Here is a 22,568-nt window from a genome sequence, read left to right as displayed (position 1 = left end):
TTCACCTGGTCTTTTTTTCTCGCAACTGATGCATCCAAGGGCAGTATATAAAATAAATAACCCTACTACTAAAACGACTAACACTAGTTACATCGATACTAATTAATACTAAATATTAGCATGTTTAATCTACTGATTGCATATTTTACATTTTTGTAATCTTCTATTCATTTCTAAATCATGAGGCAGCACGATAATTATAGAATATCTCGGCAATGATGTATCACATTTCAACCTATGTCATATTGTTTAATAGAGAGTTAAATGAAAAGTATAACATAATCTTTAGGCAAATTTTTTGAATAATAATAACATTAGTGATAATAATAGTAATAATAATAACCGATATTAATAATAATCACCACAATAATAATAATAATAATAATAATAATGGTAATTTACAAAAGCTTCTGATAAACAAAAGGAATTAGCCTGTAAATTCGTATAAATAACTAAACAAGTCACAATATATAGAGGTGAAAACAAATTTTTTGTAAAAAAAAGAGGAAAAATAAAGAAAGGATTGACAGATAGAAAAATCAACCAAATAACTTTCAACTTACTACATAACTCAAATACATGTTTTAGCAAAGTCAATTAAGTTGTCTCTGAAATCAATAGCTATCAATCTATTTTTTGATTCAGTGAACAAATGTTTATTTTGAAGGAAGAATAATCAACAAACGAATAAAAGGTTTATGGATAACAAGAGGGAAACATAGGACATTTAATCAATTTAATAGAAGGAACAAAATAGATAAGTTTTTTTGTTGTTGTCATTTTAATAAGTAAAAGGTAAATACACGGAGAATGAGAGGAAGAAGAGTAAAAGTGTATGAATAGTATTAAATGCTTGCATGTGAACTGAGCAATCGTATATATATATATATATATATATATATATATATATATATATATATATATATATATATATAGTTTTATTTTTTCGATTGTGAATAACTCCTTTTTTCTTGAATATATAATTCCATATGACTATTGTTAATACTAGAAATATTTTTAATTGAAGAGAAGTATCATAAATAACGGATATTTCTGTTATAAACATCTTGTGAAGAAAGTTGCATTTATGTATGCTTAAGTATGTGTATTTGTATGTGTATGAATGAGCGTTTGTGCCTAATTATAAACTAAAGAAGTGTTGAATGTTTGACGATTAGACTAACCAGTCAGGTAATATGTAAATAAACTGAATTAAATCAAATAAGGAGACCCTATTACATACTGAAAATTTATAATTAAGTAAATTTTTAGTGGATATATATGTTAACCAACACTAAACACACACAGACTTATAGATAAGAATAGGACAGAAGTAAATAAATAACCTAATACGGATAAAGGATAGAATATTTTGAGTAAATAAACTAGTTCACATGGTAACTGGAAGTGTGAGAGGATTCTGTGGGAACAAATAGGGAGAAAAGTAAATGCTATTTAGATGATTATATTACTGTATTCTAGCTTTGGTTTTTTACAAAAACTTTTTGTAATATTTCTGTATACACAGCCACTCGCACAATTATTTTGAGGTCTACAATAAAATGGAATGAAACACATGAACGACGTATTAGGGACAGACAAGAGGAAGTATAGCTACACACATGAATACACACAACATGAGTAAATAAACAATGAGGAAAACGCGTTCACTTCTTTATCTAACCACCCAGAAAAGAAGATAAATAATTACAAACTGGAAGGAAGCGAAAAAAAAACACTTGTGTTTATGTGTGATTGACTAAATGAGCAAACTTATTGATTGAATATAAAACATTCTTCATTGAACGTCATTTGGCAATTTATTACTCATTGATTATTTCTTTTAATGAGTTTCAAAATAAAACAAAAAATTGCCATACTTCCAAACGAACGTATATTATAATGTATATTTGGATCTCATAACAAAAGGACTTGACCAATTTGTTTCTGATATCCAGTCTGGTGTTATAGTATTAAATAAAACTTATTTTTAACACAAACCGTTTGTTACAATGATAATAAAATTAAGAATGAATAATACAAAAATTGCTTTACTTAATAGTTTCACAACTGCCGGATAGAGGAAAAGGAAAGCCCAAGAAAACAAGATAATTTACTGATTAACCGAAAAACAGTAGTGCTATTTTGTTTGAACAAAAATCAATGCATGGCACAAATGATATCAACACTCACAACAAAAATTATAGTAAGATTGGCAAAGCGAAATAAGAAAGCGAAAATTTAATTACAACTGCAGTTGTAATACGTATTTTGTTCTTAGAAAAACCTCAATTTTATCCTTCGCCATTTAGAAAAAAAAGAAAATACATAAGTATCGACGATTGAATAAACGATATTAATGTTTAACAAGGGAGAGAGAAAACGCCAATAATTGTATAGGGTTGAATGATATTGGTACAACTGTATGTTGTACAATGTACTAAAGATTTATGCGTTTATATAAACAAGAGAATGAGTGAGAAAAAAAAACAGAGTACAGTAAGAGGAAAATGAAATACCTAGTTTAATTCTTTGCATGCCACCGTACACACAAATACACAACTACATATAACTGCAAGGAGAAAAACACATACATATTGATTGAAGAAGAATTCACTGTTCAAAATTAATCTGAACTGTGAATAAGTTATCAACCGATTGAATAAATTTGAAATAAAATCATAATCATTAGTAATAAATGATAATAATAAATAATTTTTTTTCAGGTGACTTTTCATATTCCTGGCACCATACCGACAATTGTTCCAACAATAATACAAATGAGGATCGCCACGCAAATACCAATAATAATCATTTTCTATAAAAAGGAAGAGGACAAAAATATTATAAATACCTGTTAATGACTTGATATTTTATAAACCTTCGAAAATGAATTCTGAATGAATAATGAAGTGAAATTATACAAATACATGAATACATCATTTGATTACCAAAAGCAGTTCATACTAAATGTTGAATTTGTTATATATCACGGGCTGGTTTTAGTTAAAAAGTCATCGAAAAGTATTATTTTACTGCAGAATTCAGCAGAATGCACCCGTAACTCAAGCGAGGATCAAATCCAGAACCTTTAACCTTTAAACCCCTGATCAGATAACCAATGGTTTACGTGATTAGCCTTAAACACTGTGATACTGCGCAACTATTTTCTAATATAATTGGCGGACAACTACTTGTTACTTGATATGGTTAAATGTATGATACAGAATGATAAAAGGAGGAATTTTTAAAACTGATCACGTTATATTATGTCGATAACGTACAGAAATGTGGACTATTCGGGTACAGAAAGTGTATACTACTTAGTATTTTTAAAATGATCAAATATTATTTTAGGTTAAACTCAGAAAACTTTCTTGTTACTAGATAGACTTCCATTTCAGAAATGAAAAGTTGAATAATCCTGTGTGAAAAATATCTCTGTGACAGACAAATTAGTAAACCATTTACAGCAGCTATGAATTTACCCTCTTCGAAACGTGTTATCCATCAAACATTAGCGTTAGGATACAAGTTTTATGAGCAATAAAAATTAATTCAATATTTTTATTCTATCAGATAGTTCATAAAACCACTGACGTAAATTCATAAAAAATTAAACCGATTTCCACTCCTTACGTACTTATAAGTACTATAAGAACTTTAAAATACATGTACATATTATTTATGAAGACAAAACAATTCAAAACCGATAAAATGTAAGATTATGACGAAAATCCTCTATTTTCTGATGTGATTATTTGCCGATTTCCTAAACCCAAAAATAATTTTTTCTTAAAGCTAATAAATCCGTCAATATACTGACTCAAATGTGAAACAAATAATTTGAAACCGTGTTTTATACATATGATTATCATTTGTTATCATTCTGATTCGTTGATTTCCCACTACTATATGGTGATGCATAGGACGTTTTGGTATTGTTGTGCTCTTTTAATTGAGTGATTTGACCGATTTTTTACTATCCTACTAAACAATACGATTTGAACCCATTCTAACAGGAAGTGAGTCATTTGAAAATGCTACAAACGTTAAATCAGTCCGTTCGACATACAATATTTCTTACTGGATGTCTTAACAAGTATTTTGTATTCGGGTGTCGTTGTGGTTGTGTTGACCACTTTGTCCGAAGAACCTCTAAAGATGTGGTTAGTCAACGTTTTCTGTATGAATTGTTAAACTGAGTCCGTATCAATGTGCTTGTTGATTTAGATTGATATGAATCTATTGCATCTAGAGACTATATGTTATGTTTTGTATTTCCTCGACCCAGAACCTCATTTTCTCATTCCAATTTGTATCGGTAATTATCTATACGGAATAATATAAGTGATGTGAAAAGAGAAACAAGAAGCTATGACAAACTACGGAGGCTATTTTTGGGGACGTTATATAATTTAATTCAAAGCTTTTAAAACAGCAACACTTATTTTTGTCTCCAGTTTTTTCTGTAAACCATAGGCTTTCGTTTGATGTAGGATTCACTGCCACAGCCGTTTCTGTTCCAAAGCTATTGTCATTTAAACATAATATTTGTACTCTATTTTCTACACTAATCCCCAGTTTTGGACGTAATTGTATTTACCTAATTGTTGTGCATTGTGATCTTGTTAGTCATCCATTTATTCATGTATCTTTTCACATTAGTCTGAATCGGGAACCTGATCGGAGTGTAAACCGTGTTTCGGGAATAGATCGGATGGTGTTCCAGTTAATTCGTCTTCTTTCTCTCGTGAGCTTGTCAGCCAATCAGGTGATAGAATAGTTCTCGTCTTTCTACTTCAAGCAGTTAGTCTCACTTCGAACTCACACGTTTCTAGTCTCAATGTTAAGTCAGTCAGCCTATCACGACAAGATCTTAATTCAGATTAAGGCAAGTTATCTTCTGCATAGTAGTTGGTAGACAGATAAAGAAAGTAACAATAAGTGATGGCGTATCGTATCTTTCCTCGACCAGTATGTTTTGTACGAGTGGGAGTAATTTCTTCTCAACATATGAAGTCATACTAGATGTCCAACTTGGATGAACTTATCATTACGTTGTTTCAGAAGAGTGAATGAAAACGTTCTTCATTTGGCTGAAATCGAACAAAACTTAGCATTATTTTTTTTAAGAAAAAACATTGCTTCGTCTTCAGTTTCATCTTTGATCAAAAAAATCACTATTTTTGAATAAAATTGATTCACACTGGATTATTACGCAATCCATTCACAGTATTCAATATTAACAATTTCTAGTGTACTACTAATTATTCAAATGTTAGTAATAGTATAATTTGTAAGGAAGTTTAAAATATTATTCTAGTTATTTTTATCATTATCAAAACAAAAAATTGGTGTGGTTAAGTAATATAAAATGCTGAGAGAAAATATTCTGATTAGTCTATGAACAATAGATCATCATAATTTATTGATATGAGATCAACTTATAATTGGATATGAATTATGAACGAATATGTCGTGCTTTAGTTTAGCTTAGTTATTAACATTTCACAAATAGTTTTTTTTTAAATATTTACGAGGACAAGCACATGGAAAATAATTTTCTCTCTTCTGGAGACAAGGAAATATCAATCAATTACCTGAATGAAAAATAGAGAGTACTGGATAACTTTTACATTGTATACAGGGATTTGTTTTATGATCCCGGTGAAAAGGAATATCTTATCAACTTTTCCAGTAAACACTATTTAATTTACCAAAGAATGTTACAAAAATATTCTTGTTAACCTATACAGCGGTTTGCTTAAACTCCTGGGCAAAAACGTTTTATAAACATGCAGTATTCACCATAAACTTTCTTGTTTCAGATTTCTTCCAATTCACTAATCGTGTCTGTTAACTACCTATACTCACTCAAATCCATCAAGTGTTTGCAACCAATCACGAGTCAAATTACTAAGAAACTCAAGAAGCACCATCATGATGGTTCTTATGTTTACCTTCTCGTCTGGAGAAACGTGAGATGACTACCGTAACATTCGTACATCACATATGTATTTGGTGATCAACAAAGATGTTGCGGGAGCAAGATCGAGAGTAAACATTTACAAATGAACATAAATAACAGCTATTCGTCGTTTAAAAATTACTTGACATTGAACTTTAAGCTATACATTGCATAAATCAGCGTAAAGATTTTGTCGTAAAAATCTAATATTTTATGTTCGTAAAAAGTCAATAAATAACAATGGAAATTTATCACTAACACTAAACTGACAAAACAAACAATTTCGTTTATCATCACTGATATCAATGAAGCTAAGATAGAATCAAGTACCTTCAGGTTAACCACGGTTAGAATTAAAGTAACTATTATTAATTAGTTTCTAAAAATGTACGAAAAATTTATTTACATATCAAATCAACTATCAACGTATGCTTCATTAGTTCATACTATTGAATATTATAAAATACTAGCCTGATTTACACAACCAAACATATCAATATCGTATCGTTCATCAGTACATACTTAACACAACTTCAAGTGAATTACATAAAATCTCAAGAACAAACATGAGCATTAAATGGACAAATAAATTACAATCACATAAAGTAATTGAATTTAAATAACCATGATAAAAACTGTTTTCTAAAAACACGATGTATGTTAAATACCGTGTCTCTACAGTCATTTACTTAATTCACATTTCTAATTGAAAACTATGAGAAAACTGTTAAAGGGAAATAGTATTCTTAGTATTCAAATTCCTTTAATGTTTACACCTGTTATTTCTAACATACTTTATTATTTTGTTTTTAGATAACCAGGAAATATTGATTTGATGCGTGTCTACTACATCCTACTGTAAAAATTTACTTTCATCTTAATATTGAGCAAAGACTACAGTAAATTTATTAAAACATCTAAGAGGAAGTAATAAGAAATTTGAATAAAAAAGTAGAAGCCAAACGAAAAAAAGACAAAATTTTTAATGACTTTGAGCAAAGAATAAAAAGAAGTATCGTTTAGTTGAATTATACTTTAATATGATATTTTGGTTCGATTATCTTACAGATATCATCCCTTAGTTTCAAAAATTCAGTAAAGTTCAGAGTATGTTGTTTATAATTCATTAATATACCAGGAATATGATAACGCTCAATAACTAGTTTAGAATGAACAGATAAGTTGGTAAACAAAGAGAACAACTTCAATGTATGTTTTCTACATGATTTAATCAGACCAATGTAATTCAGTAACCAAATAAAGATTTCTATATTTGACTATGAGTCAAACTTTGATATGGTGGCTAGTCAAATCAAAGTATTCGGTTTTTGGTTTGACTCCAGAACATTTTTGAATATTCGATATTTTCATCATAATCTAAGTGTTTCTAATTTGTTAGAAGATAAAACAATCCTAGATTGAAATTTCGAAGCAAAGAAATTAGAATTAAAAAGGAAAGATTCTAAAAGATTTCGGAAACGTAAATCTCTTTTCTGAGGTTTCAATGTATACAAGTCGTTTTTTGTAGAATATAGCTAAAAGTAATGTAAAAACATGTTTCATGAAATTAGTTACAAAAATACCAGTGACAAAAGAGATTAAAAATATCAAAGAAAGTAGTAAACAACTGTTAATTTTTCTTTAATAATTAAATGGACGCCCTGAAAATCAAAAATGTGAACGAAGAATTAGGTGGAAATGTTATGTCCTTAGTTATACGATTATCACGGAATACAACTGCCATTTTAAATACCCTGACTTAAACGACCAAATTAATGACGCATACACTAGTACGGGCAGCCTAGATTTCTGAATGGTCCTTTTTCCACCTAGCCCTCCCTACCTGTTAAGTCCAGAACGTCAATCTCAGCCTCCACAATACGAATCATATATTTCAAACATACTGGGTTTATAAACAAACAAATCCCACTGTAAAGTGGGAAATAACATTTGTACGAGATCAAGTCAAAAGTGATTGTGATTGTGAGAGACTGTGACCAATAGATTGAGAATAACTCGAGAATAGTAAATCATATGACAGTAACCAATAGATCAAATAAAAGCTTAGAATAAAAGAAATATGAATATACATAAAATATAGTAGCTTAATAGTCATACAATAAGAGTATTCGTATAATATTAGTCCATAAGTAATTCCCAACGGTTACTATTCATTTATTCTCGTCCGGATATAACAAGAGATTTATAAAATATGGATAAAACTAAATGAACTGCGTGATTCAAAATGATGAATATGTTAATTCTTAAAGGATAATATTATCTCGTTGCTGAACTTCAGTATTAAATTTTGATCTGTCTTTTTTGACAGAAGTGGATCATTATTCGATGTCTCAACCTTGTTTTTTTTGTTGTTGTATGACAAAACATGCCTCCTGGTTTTCACCGCTAGTCACAACTCAAATATACGTAAGCTAGTAACAAAAAGAGAATATCAAAGTATTTGCTCCAAATGCATATATGCTAAAAAATAACTTGTCAAAATTCAGTCTTAAATATCAATAACTAAGTAATACAAAACCTTGAAAATAAAAATTGTCCGCATTGAATAAGTCGATTGGAGTATAGACGCAATAGCTTGGTGGATAACGCGTTGAAGTTTGAGACAATCAATAACGGGCTCAAGTGTCAGAGTGAACATTAACAAAAATGAATAAAGGAATTGTTAAATGCCTATTCATAAGTAGGATGAAAAGCACATCATTTATTCCCATCTCTAGCCATAATCGAAATATGTTAAATGATAAATTATTTTAGTAAAATTAGGAAGTGGAAATGCTCTGCGAATGATAGGTAGATAAAGATGAACCTCAGTTAGAAGAGTAAAATTATCAGTAAATTGAATACCACAGATGAAGACAAATAGATAACTGTGATTTATATATTGATGTATGGTGGTGAGTGGTTAACAGTAATCGAAAGTAATTATTGAACTTTTATTACTTAATATTAGGCACTCATTAACAAGGCATATACAACAATGAACCAAGGTTCAGAAATCCTTTCTCAGTTCCTTAAAATATCAAACAAAAACAAAACCTAACATGATTTTGAGCTTAAAAATATTAACCACATGGTTTTACTAAAATTCGATAACTACTGATGATTGAACTAAATGTTATCATAATTAATTAGAGATTAATACATTAAATAGCGGGTATCACTGACATCTGTGTAAGATAGAAAATCGTTTAGAATCATTTTTGATGGTATTAATTTACTTATTTTACATCTAAAATATTTTGTTGATTTAGCATAGAGATTTTTCAGCTTACACCATGAATATTGAGTGCATTCTTATTTGGGAATACAACGATTAATAACATGATATACATATTTTCGGTTTCTCTTTCAAATTCAAATAGAATACTAAATCTATGGATTATATATGTTGTTGAACTGTGCAACTAATTGATTACAACTGATAACTTGACATTAGGTTGGATAATGAAAATATCAGTTAATAAATTCTGGATGCTACAAAACACTCGTAATCAAATATGGACTTTCATGGAGTTTCGAATATGAAAAAGGTCGAAAAAAAATTTCACTGTATATATGAATATTGAAAAATTCAAACATGAAAAAAAAGTACTGAAATATTTGTTTTTTTGTTCTTATACCATTGATATTTCTATCAGTCAATTATCTTTCATATATTCAGGAAGAAAATATATCAACAGAGAAAAAGGAAGAAAATTTCCTCTAGACTAAAAACTCAGAGAAAAAACTTTAAAGGGAAAGGGTGAAATGATGTTGCAAAGATTTTCTCTCCTTTTTTATCTCTTTCTTTTGATTATGCGACATAAATGATCTGAAACATTGTTTAATCTAACTGGGGACTTGAAAATAAATGTCAAATTTGAACTCTCTTATTAATATTATCATTTTATAAAAAATCTATTCACCAGTTAGAGATAATAGTAACAAAATTAACTGTTAATAATTTATTTTACAATATAGGTTGTATTCGCCACCGAATGATTTCATTTTGTGGTAGTCCATTGTGAAACCTAAAGGTTCTGAGTCCGATTTGTAGCACTGTTGTAGAAGTGCAGTATTGACAGGTCCAATACTAGGATGAAACAACTATTCAATGCCTCCTAGTTTTGAACGTACCTGAGACCGTTCTGTGACGAACATAGCCTACAAACTAAACCAATCTTCCAAAACACCTTCAATTAATGTTATATATATACGTATTATGGACTTCGTTATCTCTAATTAATTAATTCACTGCTAATTCCTTTTCTAAAACAACTACAAATAAATGTAAGAGTTTGAATTTTCCTGTTGTTATTATGGTCGATCAGTCTCTATTGACTATGTTCATCTTGAGTGGAGTAGTTCAACAATACAAGTATTTACAACTTTTTGCTAGCCACAATCCTAACATACTAATAGCTGTAAATATATTTGAGTCACACACATAATAGAACAGTGGGTGATATTAAATTAAACTGTTCGTCAGTAATTTTCTATTTTTCTTTCCACTGAAATATCGGTAATTGATGACCTTTAAGTTCAGTATTTCCTTTTCAAACAATTTGTGCTATTTTTTAAGGAAAAAGATTTCTTTCTTGGGAGGGTGAGTTGGATTTTGTTGATAAGCTAAGATAAGAATTAAAGGAAATTGATGAGAATTTATTTAACAAATCCAGTGGATATATTGAAGGAATCATAGGAGAGAGGAAATTACAGGGGTAGGTTTAAAAACTTTTCAGGCCACTTTCCTGGTTAATACTGATTAAATGCTTGACCAGTAAACTTATTGATTAACTTGCAAATATTACCCATCTAGTGCTACATATCATTTTATCTATCCCATTGAAATCAACTGAATAATGCTGTTGAATAATGAGAAAATATTGTGATGTAATTTTAATAATTAGACACTTAAATATAGACAAGCAACAAACCAATTAATTAAGTAGTGGACATAAAATTAATAAATTATCTCATTCTAACGTACCTCAGATAATATTATTACAAAAGTCAAAATATATTTATTCCGTTAAAATTATCATAAATAATTAATTATGATAATTGATGAATAAATTAGTAACATCAAACTGCAGTTTATGTAATTTGATGATCGTATAGTAAATTAGGGTTTTAAAGATTCCCAATGTGAAAATTAGAGCAACACATATAAGCGAACAATTGTTTTAAATTAGATCGTCATCAGGCTTTACTCTAATATACACGAATATTTATACGAAAATGTTAAACCAATCAAGGCAATTTGGGTCAATAAACACAATGAAATAAGTCACCACACATTACTTACTTACGCCTGTTACTCCTCGTGAAGGAGCATAGGCCACTCACCAGCATTCTCCATCCAAGTCACCACACATAATAGGTAAAAATACATGTTGATAGTAGGAAGACAGGCATACTGATAGTAGTAAGAATAATAAAATACGATAACAAAAGTCTTATCAATAGTTAGACGTTGGGAATAGGAGGTCAAACGTGGGTAAATAGACTTGGAATAGTCATCACAAAACATTAAAGTCATTACGTAATAAGAAGTGTGTAAATAATTAGATAGTGAAGAGTACAAACGGAAAGGGGCGGAAAATTACGGACAAATAATGGGTGTGAAAATAAGGTTAATGATAACAAAAATACAATAAAGTAAATAAATAATAATAAAAATTAACAAAAAAATCGCTAGTTAAGTTATAACTGGCTACGGAAGGGATAGGCGGGTTACGAATTTCTTCTGTACACATAAATTGACGTTGTATGTACGAATTCCTACGGCTTCAGCTATATGTAGGAGGCGGGAACGAACGCCGTTGGGAAATGATGGCCAACTCAATGTGCATTTACAAATTCAGCTGCTCCTATGGAGATAGCTATATCGGGCGTACTACCAGGCAACTTAACCAACGAATGAATGAACATCTACCAGCTTGGTTTATAAAGGGCCAGATAAAAAAAGCATTTCGCAGTTCTATCTTGGCACATCTTATTGATAGCGGTCATGCTGTAGATAAATCGAAATCATTTCGAGTGATCTATCGTATACCTCCATCATTTCCCTAAGTCAAATACAGTGAAACTTCATTGGCGTTTACGCTCCAGAAAGGCAAAGATAGGACGCATTCGGAACGTTACTCTATCAAACTCTTGTTTCGATTGTTAGATCGACTTAGTTTCATTCTTATGATATAACCAACTGTGATCTATTGGTTTCACTATTAAATGCATGTTACGCCCGTACTGAGTCTATAGCTCACTTTTTTCCAGCATTTTTTCTCTTCAGGATGCTGTTGCGCACATTCCCTTAGAGTAAAAGATCCCTCCAGGCTAAGTACAAAGGTTGAACGCTACGCTTAACCAGTGATATCAACTTATCAATCAAATAATTCCAAACACTACACAATGATCCTCATTCAGTCTATGCATTGTTTCAACAAAAAGTCAATAATACTAGTCACAATAACCAAATTGAAATGTAATCAACACATAAAACAATTTATTAATGTTGGTCAATGTTAATCCTTAAACAAAGGAAGTCAAATAACAGTAAATAAGATAGAGATTTTCAGTGATTAATATGCTTAATAATTGATTAGTTAGACCTTATTAATATCACTGAAATAGATAATTTTTGAAACGGACAAATATAGATATTTTATTTCTAGACACTGATATGACTGAATAATATTGTAACTTCCGCATTATATATATAGGAAGAGAGAGAAAGTATTCAGTCTTTGCCAAAAACGCATTGAAAACCAAAATCGATAGCAACAAGTGATGTTGAATTCTACGTTGCAAACATAAAAAGAAATAATGAGTAGGAGTAACACAAGAAGATAGAAAAATTGATCAATCAAATTGTCTACCTACTTGTGTATCTATGACTGTATGGGTATTTATTTTTTTTAAGAATAACATTATAAGATGAAACGTGTGTCATAGTTAATAACAAGAAAATTTTTTTCTAATGTAACGCGATTCTAGTTGATTATTAAAGAGGAAAAAATATATGAAGTAGGATAGATTTTGGTAATTATTATTTTTATCGTTCAGTAACTAATTGAATACTGATGAGTGGACTAATTAATACTGGTAGTACAGAAAAATTTACAGTAAAATGGATTGCATCATAAACAAAGGTAAGATATTACGCTGTTCACATTAATTAATTAACCTATACACAACTGAAGTGAGCAAATAAATATCAGTTTAGGGGTTGTGGAGATTGTTAAGTTTTTGATTGAAATCATAAGTCAATTGAAGCTAGATCACCATGGAAAACCTGGAAGCACTGGATGGCTGTTTCGTCCTAGTATGGGACTCCTCAGCAGTGCGCATCCACGAGCCCGCACTCCGCGAGATTCGAACCTAGGACCTATCAATCTCGCGCCAGGCGCTTGACCAACTAGACCACTGAGCCGGCATCCAATGGTGTTAATGTCTAACCTCAACCAATCCACGAAATTGCGCGACTATCTTCCATTGTGCGGGATCGTGGATGCGCACTGCTGAGGAGCCCCATACTAGGACGAAACGGCTGTTCAGTGCTTCCAGGTTTCCCATGGTGATCTAGCTTCAACTGACTCATGTTCTCAACTATTAAAATTTTTTCATATTTAAGAGAAATACTAATGCTAACTGTAATAAAATTTATAAAGCAATATGAATATTTCAAAATACACTAGTAATATTCTAATTAAATGATTGAACAGAGCGTTTTGAAGTGATTTTGGTGAATTATACTTATTTTAAAACTATAATGTATACTTAACACATTTTATATAGACATTTATTGAAGTAAAAAAAATAATACTGTGTTCTATTATTTTTGCCTTAGATAATTCAATTTCAACTATAGTCAACTGTAAATGACCAATTAATCATATACAAATGATATGATTAAAGATATAAGTTAGTATTGGATAGTCAACGTAAGTGGAAATACGCAAATGATAAGGGTAAATAATCGCGTGGTTGACAGATACGAGTAGTATGTAGCACCAATTGAAAGTGAAATGCATGCTAGAAGATTTAATTGGGAAGAACAGAAAGGGAAGCAAAAAGTAATTGTAATAACAACATCATTGAAAGAGTCAAGAAGCATGAAAAGGACAAATGATGGAAGATGTGCAAATTATGTATTTAATGTATGGTTTTCATATTTTGTGAAAGCACTCTGTAATTGATGTTTATTCATGAAAGTAATTCTTGACATAAAATATTTATCTCTACATTTTGTTAAAAGTAGTCTGTCTAATAGACTGAAATCAAATGAATTATTTTAAAAAGGTGGTAATGATTTTTGACTTATCATTCAGTTATTCAGTCATAAACAACGTTGGACGTATTACATATGCATCAGTTTAAGTTGCTACACTAAATCATTACCAGATAAAATTATTGCAAAAAATACCAGAATAAGGGAAGTAGTAATAGTATCGATGGCGATAAAAATGGGTAGTTATGGGGAATATAATTCAAGAAGAATAAACTTACGGAATAAGAAGTAAAAGGTAAAGAAAGAAAATGAGTCAAGGCGCCTAAGTCAGTATGAATCATTCTGAGCCATTTCATCCAACATGTCCAACCATTCATTACGACGATCGTGTTACCCCGAACAAGTAGTCTGCACTCTCTTAAGCAGCTCAGACACACAGTCAATAACTTCATCGACCGAGATTGCATCTTGATGTGACTGTCTCCAGCTCCTTCTAACTTATTCCTATACCAGGAGACCTAGTGTGTCGTGGTAGGTGGTGTTAAGGGGACATGTAACAATTGTCTCAATCACTCAATTGCCAAGTACAAATTTGTGTACTCAGCTTTCAGCCACACACATTGTAAACAGTTGATTATACTACATATTTGCCTGGATTGAAGTAGGAACAGTGATTAAGTGAACGGTTTCCAACCAATAAATCTTACGTTCGATTATCGTATCTACCTTAGGCAGCCAGATAATATCATACATTCTAACTAATTGGTTAATGGAGTAACAAATTTAAGGGATGATATAATAGGTACGTAAAAGTTGAAAGGCTTAAATACATTAAACTAAGTGAAGCATAAATATAGCACGAGAAAAAATTGATGAACTGCCTTTTTTGACAATGAATACAAAACGGTAAATAAGTATAGAACAATAAAAAACTAGTAGAAGAGCGCAAAAAATTGCCAATATTCAGGTACAAGTAATACGTTAAAAATAAAAAAAATATTTGACAGAAAGGTTACAAGATAATTGGATTACTCGAATAAATTTCATGCAATTAGTTCCCTTTATGAATTTAAATAAAGCAAGAACAAATATTGATGCAGAATAGTATGAATTCATAATATTTCGAGGTTTCTCGTCAGCTGCTTACAACCAAATATGTAATAGAATTTTACATTGTGATAAGAGACACCATCCATCCTTAATATTTCCTTGATTAGAACACCTAATAACCTCTGATCTGTTCTTGCATATATATATACAGTTATCATTGCAAACCTTTGTCACTCCAGTTATTTACATTCATTTATGTCAATTGTTTCACACTATTTCTTATCTCAGTGTAAAATTCTATTACATATTTGGTTGTAAGCAGCTGACGAGAAACTTCGAAATATTATGAATTCATACTATTCCGCATCAATATTTGTTCTTGATTTATTTATACTCAGATAAATCTTGGGAAGAATTATATTTGTTCATCAAATTTAATAGTAAATAAACCAATTTATACTAGATGGAAGTGCAATAAACCCAGTCATTTCACATATTACTACCAACTTAAAATGTTTAATAATACTAATAAATCATTTCTTATTAGCGCTTCATATAACGGTTTCTCAAATTAGTTGCTATAAATTTAAATATAATTTATTTAAGCTATCCGATAAATCAAAACTAGAAACCAGTTATTTTTAATTAAATTTAAGATTATGTAATATTCAGAGGAAGTTTTGTCAATGATTATTCAATAAGTTTAATATCAATTTAGAATCAATCTAGAAATACAGTTATTAATAGGTACTGTTGAAATATTTTGTTGTTTATACTAACACATATTCAACAATTTGAATATTCTTAATAGCAGTTAATTGTTTTATTAAGAAGAGATAATTTGTCTTGTTCAGAATTCATGAAGAATAATGTGATCTATGATGATCTAGTTGATTAAATATAAAATGCACGAAATTAACGAAGAAATATTGAAAAAAGTAAACAAATATTAACGAGAACAATCAATAAAACTAATAATTATACCGATCCTTTTAGTTTGACATGATCTCAAACGAAAAGTGCCAATCCAATATAACAAATATTGCAACTATAGGAAAGCACTATTGTGTAAATTAGTATAGCAGCTAAAAAGAACTAATAATACAGAAAACAAGAGCAAAATAATTCTCGGTTACTAAAATCGTAAAATTTTATCGAAAAGTGGGTTTAACGTTAAATCCCGATTGATTTTTCTTTATCTATCCCTTCAGCTTTACCATATCTTCCCTTATTGTTCTACTGCGCTAATGAGGTCAGACTGAAAATGCAGCCACTTCAATCAAATTACTAGTCATTTTTCAGAAAAATCCTTTTATTTTTTTTTCATTTCTAGAACATTAAATAAAAATTACTGTGACAAATAAACACAAGATATTAGACAATAGAGTGTGATAAGGGAAAAAATTCTGCCTTTCGAACATAAATAGAATAATCAAGGACAATATTTTGTGCAAATGCAGACTTCAATTAGGAGTAATGAAAAAATGTATTATACCTTATGTGATTATACTAATTATCAATTTAAGTAGGGAAGACGTCTAGTAACGGTCTTGATATAAGACGCAATAGTATGAGGAAGGTACCCACCAAAGATAACGGAAACTGATTGTGAAATATCGTGCATCGATCGAAGTTACACTTGTACATCATTGGATCCCGAGTCAATAGCCTAGATTTTTATGGTTCGCGCGCGAAACCAAAGGCCGTGGATTCGACTTACGTTTGTGGGACCGTAGAAGCGCACTGCTGAGTAGTTCCAGACTAGGATGAATCGACCGTCCAATGCTTTCCAATTTTCAGTGGTTGTCTAAACTAGACTGATTCATGATTTCAAAAAAATATTGCTTTAACTGAAACATTTAGGACATTACAGTGAGCATTTACAAGATGATTTACGTCAAAATGTATTGTCACCACAATAAATTCAATGACTGACAGACTGCTTAACACGTTACTGACGAGAATTTCGGTGATGATAATACGCTTCAAATAAACGTGAAATATGAAGAAAAAATAGATTGAGATCGTGAATTGACCACTGTTGTACCACCTTTGAAAACCTGGAAGCACTGGACGGTTGTTTCGTTCTAGTATGGAACTCCTCAGCAGTGCGTGTCCATAATCCGACACACGGGATTTGAACCCAAGACCTTCGTTCCCACGCGCAAACATTGATCTACTCATGGCCTCAGTCAAAACTCAACAATTTCCACAACAGCATAATGAAAATAAACGGACTTCAAAATATAAAGCTGAGTTAATATTGTCTAATTTTTGAGTAGGAAGCGGTAAATGACTTTACAAGATTTACTATTTTTAAGTCACATAAATCAAAAATTGCAGCAGCGATTATCTATTGTCAAATATATGGAGAAAAACACTGGAGCACCTAAATGTTAACGAAACTGAAAAGTGTAGCTCATGGATTTTATAAATTTCTGATAAATAGAGAACGGTACAGCAATAAACTTAACAAGGCACCAAGAAAGTGGGCATAACTTTTTCAAGTAACAGTAGACGCTTTTTCAGTCTTTTACCAATAAATTAGTATTGTTTCACATCAAACCAATCAAAATGTTATTTATAAATTTGATGTATGGTAAAAATAATGAAAGTTAGTTGTCTCTGAGATGTTGCATGGGTTTACAATTCTTTAGATATAACTAACTGTACAGTATTGTGAATCAGTACAGATGATATAGATTTACACTAGAACAAATAACTGATAGATTAGTAGCATCTACCTGAAACTAACTATATTGCAGGGCAAATTAGTTGTTTAATTTATTGAAAATATCCTACGGAAATTAAACTCATGTTTAAAATATCAATTAATACACAATCTACACGAATTGAGATAAATTGTGATCGAGAAAAACGAAAACTATGAAGGTAATGACGTTCGACTTCTATCTGTTTTATTATGATAAACGTAAGAGGAAAATATCACCTGAACAAGCATTGATAATTTTAAAAATGTAAAGAATCGTCTCATCATAATTAGTACACCTTAATAGTATACAGAGCAAAGATGGGCAGTATTTACTCACCTACAAAACTGAAAGTTGACTGTCGAACTTCCCTGCTCAATTCAGTCAATGCAGTGGGACTATCATGCAATGAAGATATTCATCAACCCCAGACCAGTAGCTACAGATTAATATTCAACTAGTTTTAAAAAATATAGTTAATTTTAACTGTGTAGTTATTTACTCAATGACGCTACCAAACGGAACATATGGGGAAAATTTCTTCAGTGCCTTTCCTCGTGTTATTAATGGCTAATAGAAAAAGCAAAACACTGATTATTTCTCACTATGAACAGCGATAATTTTATCCTGTATTGAAATGAACAGAAGCTGGCCCCTCCCCACAACAATACAAGAGCTTTTGACCGTTAGAAGTTTTTAATCGACAGATTTTTTAGTTTATTTCATTAAAAAAGGAAATCTTAAACGACTACTGCATGAGAACTCGGGTTTTTCAGGATATTGCAACTCTGGACCAACAGAAATTTGTATCATTTGGTAGTATGTATTTGATCCATTAGATCCAGGTGATTTTGAAATAAAATCCTTCAAAATACATTGCACATTACAAGCGCTATTCCTCGCGAGTATCAAGATGTTTCATCAGTATTTCTTGTGATATGAGTGAGTGTCTGCTACTGAGATCTGGACTTCATACGGCCAGAGCGATTCAACGAATGTAAGTTTATCCGTCCAGTTAATCCACATTACTGATTTAGACTGAGAGAAGTCTTATTTCGCCTCGGGGAAAATATTTAGGACAAGAAAAAAGCTGCGATAGAATACTGGTAATGTAAACCGTAACTTAATGTCTGAAATTGAAGATATCAATCCAAAGCCACATCAGTAGCATATTAATGGCTGGGTGAATATCGAAATCAACTACGTCCAAACCACAATAGTTGAGGTAACTAAATAAAATTATTACAAGCATCAAACTCTTAGTTGATCGCAAATTTTCAGATAAAATAACTTATGTTGTGTATTTGATAGTCAGTAATAAAATATGGATATATCTTCCGGTCAGTGAACACAATTGTCACATTTACATAAATATACACAACTTGTGTTGTTAGTAAGCAGGCATGATCAGCCTGCATGAAGAAGTGAGATAATGATCCATCATTTTTTAAATAATCGTGAGTTACTGGGCTAGATGTTAATGATTATACAACTTAGTGTTTTGAGATACTACGAGATATAACCAAGAATAGGAAATTAGTAGCGATTAAGAGGTAGTCTATTACTGTGCTTCTAAAATGAACGAAATCCACGTTGATTTTTTGTATATTAAATTAAGCTTTTAATACTTCATGTCATTAGTTTTATTTTCGGACTTCTAGTGGTTTATTTCGTTACATTATTGTCGTTTGTTTTATAGTATTATATAAACCGGTCCTGAACTATACCAAGGATACATATTATAAATTTCAGTTGAAATAATACTGAAAATATTGTCAGTAAGCCAAGCTGCCTATTTCGTGTGGACTAGTGACTTGCAGATTCGAAAAACGTTTTAACAAACAATTGTGAGGTATTCTATAAAAAAAACTAAAGAAATATTAATCAATACCTTAACTACTTATGTTATAATTACTAAGTGCTGCAAATAATCAACCAGTTGATTTTTAGTTTGAAATTAAGCTATTTTCGAACTTTAACAGAGTTCCATTAGGGGTCAGTTTTTGAATAAAGCACGAGAACATTATTTTGCTGCTATCTGATATTCCAAATTATGAAGGAATTGATAGCATAGTGGAGATTTGTAAAATTAATAATATCGTTTCTCAAAAAATTTTATTTTCAGCTAAAATGAGTACTAATGTCATCATAACAAGACCTATTTTTATAGTTGGAAAATTCAGTATGGATGACTGAAGGTAACACACAAAAGGATTTTATAAATTAAACAAAATTTTTAGTGGAGTCTGCAAAGTTGTTCATTAGAAATAGAAAAAGTACTACACAGATTATAATTCTTAAATAAAAACTGTATTCAATATACTTAATTGACAGGGCACCCAAAATAGGGTTTGCTTCCATATGATCAGAAGTAATTTCAAGCCAAGTTAGCTGATATTATGGAGTGGAATTTCACGCTACTAGGGAAACGCCACCTGATGATCCCAGTCAACTAACACACTAAACCTTTGTGGGAGCGTATTCGGTAAAGACAATAGAAAATGTATTTAACGCAAAAATGTCAAGGAAAAATAATAAAATATGTTGTTCAAGTAGTATAAATGTACACACCACCCACGGTCTCCTAAGTCTAGGTAATTTGCACAACAATTTTAATTGATCGAACTTTGGGCTTAACAACAAAACACTTGAAAAAATATTTCTGAATACCGGAAAAAACCTGGAGGGGACTGTTGTGGGGTTTAAATCATTTGAGAAAAGTAACTTCATGAAACGTTTTTGTCAAACAATTCTCAAAACGTTCAGAAGTCCTTTACAAGACAGATTCAGGAACAGCGAGACTCTGATCTGATAACTTTTGCTCCTGTCTTATTGACTGCATAAATAAAAACTAAATTCAAAACAATCACGGGGAAACATAACTAGTAGCTCATAAAATTGTTTACGCGATTTTGTTAAATTAGTCAACAGCCAAATAATGTACGAATGGTGTATGAGTAAACAAGCTTAGTTTTTAACCGGATAGCTTTTGTGGGCTAAATATAATTAAAAACAATGAACTAGTTTGCGGAAAAGTGTGCGTTATGTAATAAGACCTAAACAAAATAAGACGGTCGAAATCGGGAAATATACACCATCTATAACAATTCCGCCAAAAAGGAACTATTTGAAAAGTATGGTGAGAATCACTACACTGAATAAGCTAGATATTATGCGGAGCAAAACTTGATGATAATCAATGAGCAGAAACGAGACCGTTACTTTTTTATTCCAGCCCATTAACAATAGTTTTTAGAATAGCTCATCTACATCATTGATAGGTGTCAAGCACAAAACCTAATTTGAACAGTTTAAGTATGATTGACATTAAATGTCAAACACCAGATACGATCCACGATTAACTGAATTCTAATAGTATTATAGATTGAAAGACTACATTTCTACGTTCAAGCCAACTTGTCTAAATAATATTCAACAAATATATTTGTTTAAGAAATGTAGGAAAATAATCATGAAAATAGTTCTTAAATGCATTCAATAAAAAAAATCTGTCTAAAATGCAAGTTAAAAACATTAGAAAAAGGCAAGATAAAACAATTCTTCAAATGTAAAAGTTACTCAATAAAAGCAACAATAACAACAGCGTTTTACAACAAATAAGTGATCATTAAGACAAGACATTAAAAACAAAAACAACGACAATATTAACAAGTGACAGTATATAAAAATCGAGAAATATCACAGTCAGAAATTAAAAAAAAAAACAATAAAAGATTCACCATAAAATTCAGGTACAATAAATAGCTATACATTTAAAAATATAACAACACAATCAAGCAGAGACAACGTGAATCGATCGACATTGAAGAAACACTTGGAATGGACACAATTTGCACCCGATGACAGTGCCTACCTTCCGGGCTGAACTTTGATATTTAACAGCTTTCTTTGTGTCGGCCTTTGCACTTTCAATATAATCCACTGCTTGTTCTACGTTGTATTCAATTCGATCAATCATCTCGCCCTAAAAGAATAGTTAATAATTTATGATTATGTATATATTTATGGGCAACAAGAGACTGAATTTTCTAAGGCTGAGTAGTGATTTTATAATGTACTTTATGATTGGCTAGTTTTGGGCTAAGCGTATGAATACTTTCTTTTTTAAATGAAATTTCTAAATTAAAAAAGTAATTAATCAGCAGTGTATTTTCATACTGAATATGCAAATCTGAGTACCAACCTATGGATGCGAATAGAATTACCATGCTTTGTTTAGTCAGGATACTTTTAAATGCGCAGCTACAAATATGAGAAAGTCATACACAATCGCACAACTGTATTGTAAGTAATTTTCTATCAAAAAAGCCACTAAACTCTTTTACGATAATGTTTCTACATTAGAGGTTAAGCTTATTCACGAGAGTGAATCTAAAAAAAATTGAGGTCATAGGGTGAAAGCATCAGATAAATGAAGTTGAAAATCAATAACTCGATTTGTGAATTGTTTTGCAATATACTAAATTAGTTAGGCGAAATTCAAAAAAAGAGGATTAAAAGTCATTATAATTAAAAACTTAATTACCAGTAAATAAGTAATTTATGATTTGGGTAAGGTAAATTATATGATAAGTGAGAAGTT

At 30.6% G+C, this 22,568-nt stretch overlaps 1 protein-coding gene across 1 annotated transcript in view; it reads right to left on the bottom strand.

Moving 5' to 3' along the window:
- Positions 1-279: 279 nt before the first annotated feature.
- Positions 280-22,568, bottom strand: part of STX1A_1 (Syntaxin-1A) — a gene marked incomplete at its 5' end in the record, with an annotated part of 32,643 nt that continues 10,354 nt past the window's right edge. The window contains 2 exons of the mRNA XM_051214694.1: positions 280-2,818; positions 21,840-21,950. Coding sequence (XP_051073597.1) covers positions 2,735-2,818; positions 21,840-21,950 — 195 coding nt within the window. The 3' untranslated portion in view covers positions 280-2,734. The remainder of the gene's footprint in view (positions 2,819-21,839; positions 21,951-22,568) is intronic.

Source organism: Schistosoma haematobium, chromosome 1 (assembly GCF_000699445.3).
Source record: "Schistosoma haematobium chromosome 1, whole genome shotgun sequence".
NCBI lineage: Eukaryota > Metazoa > Platyhelminthes > Trematoda > Strigeidida > Schistosomatidae > Schistosoma > Schistosoma haematobium.
This window is presented reverse-complemented; position numbering and strand designations above follow the sequence as displayed.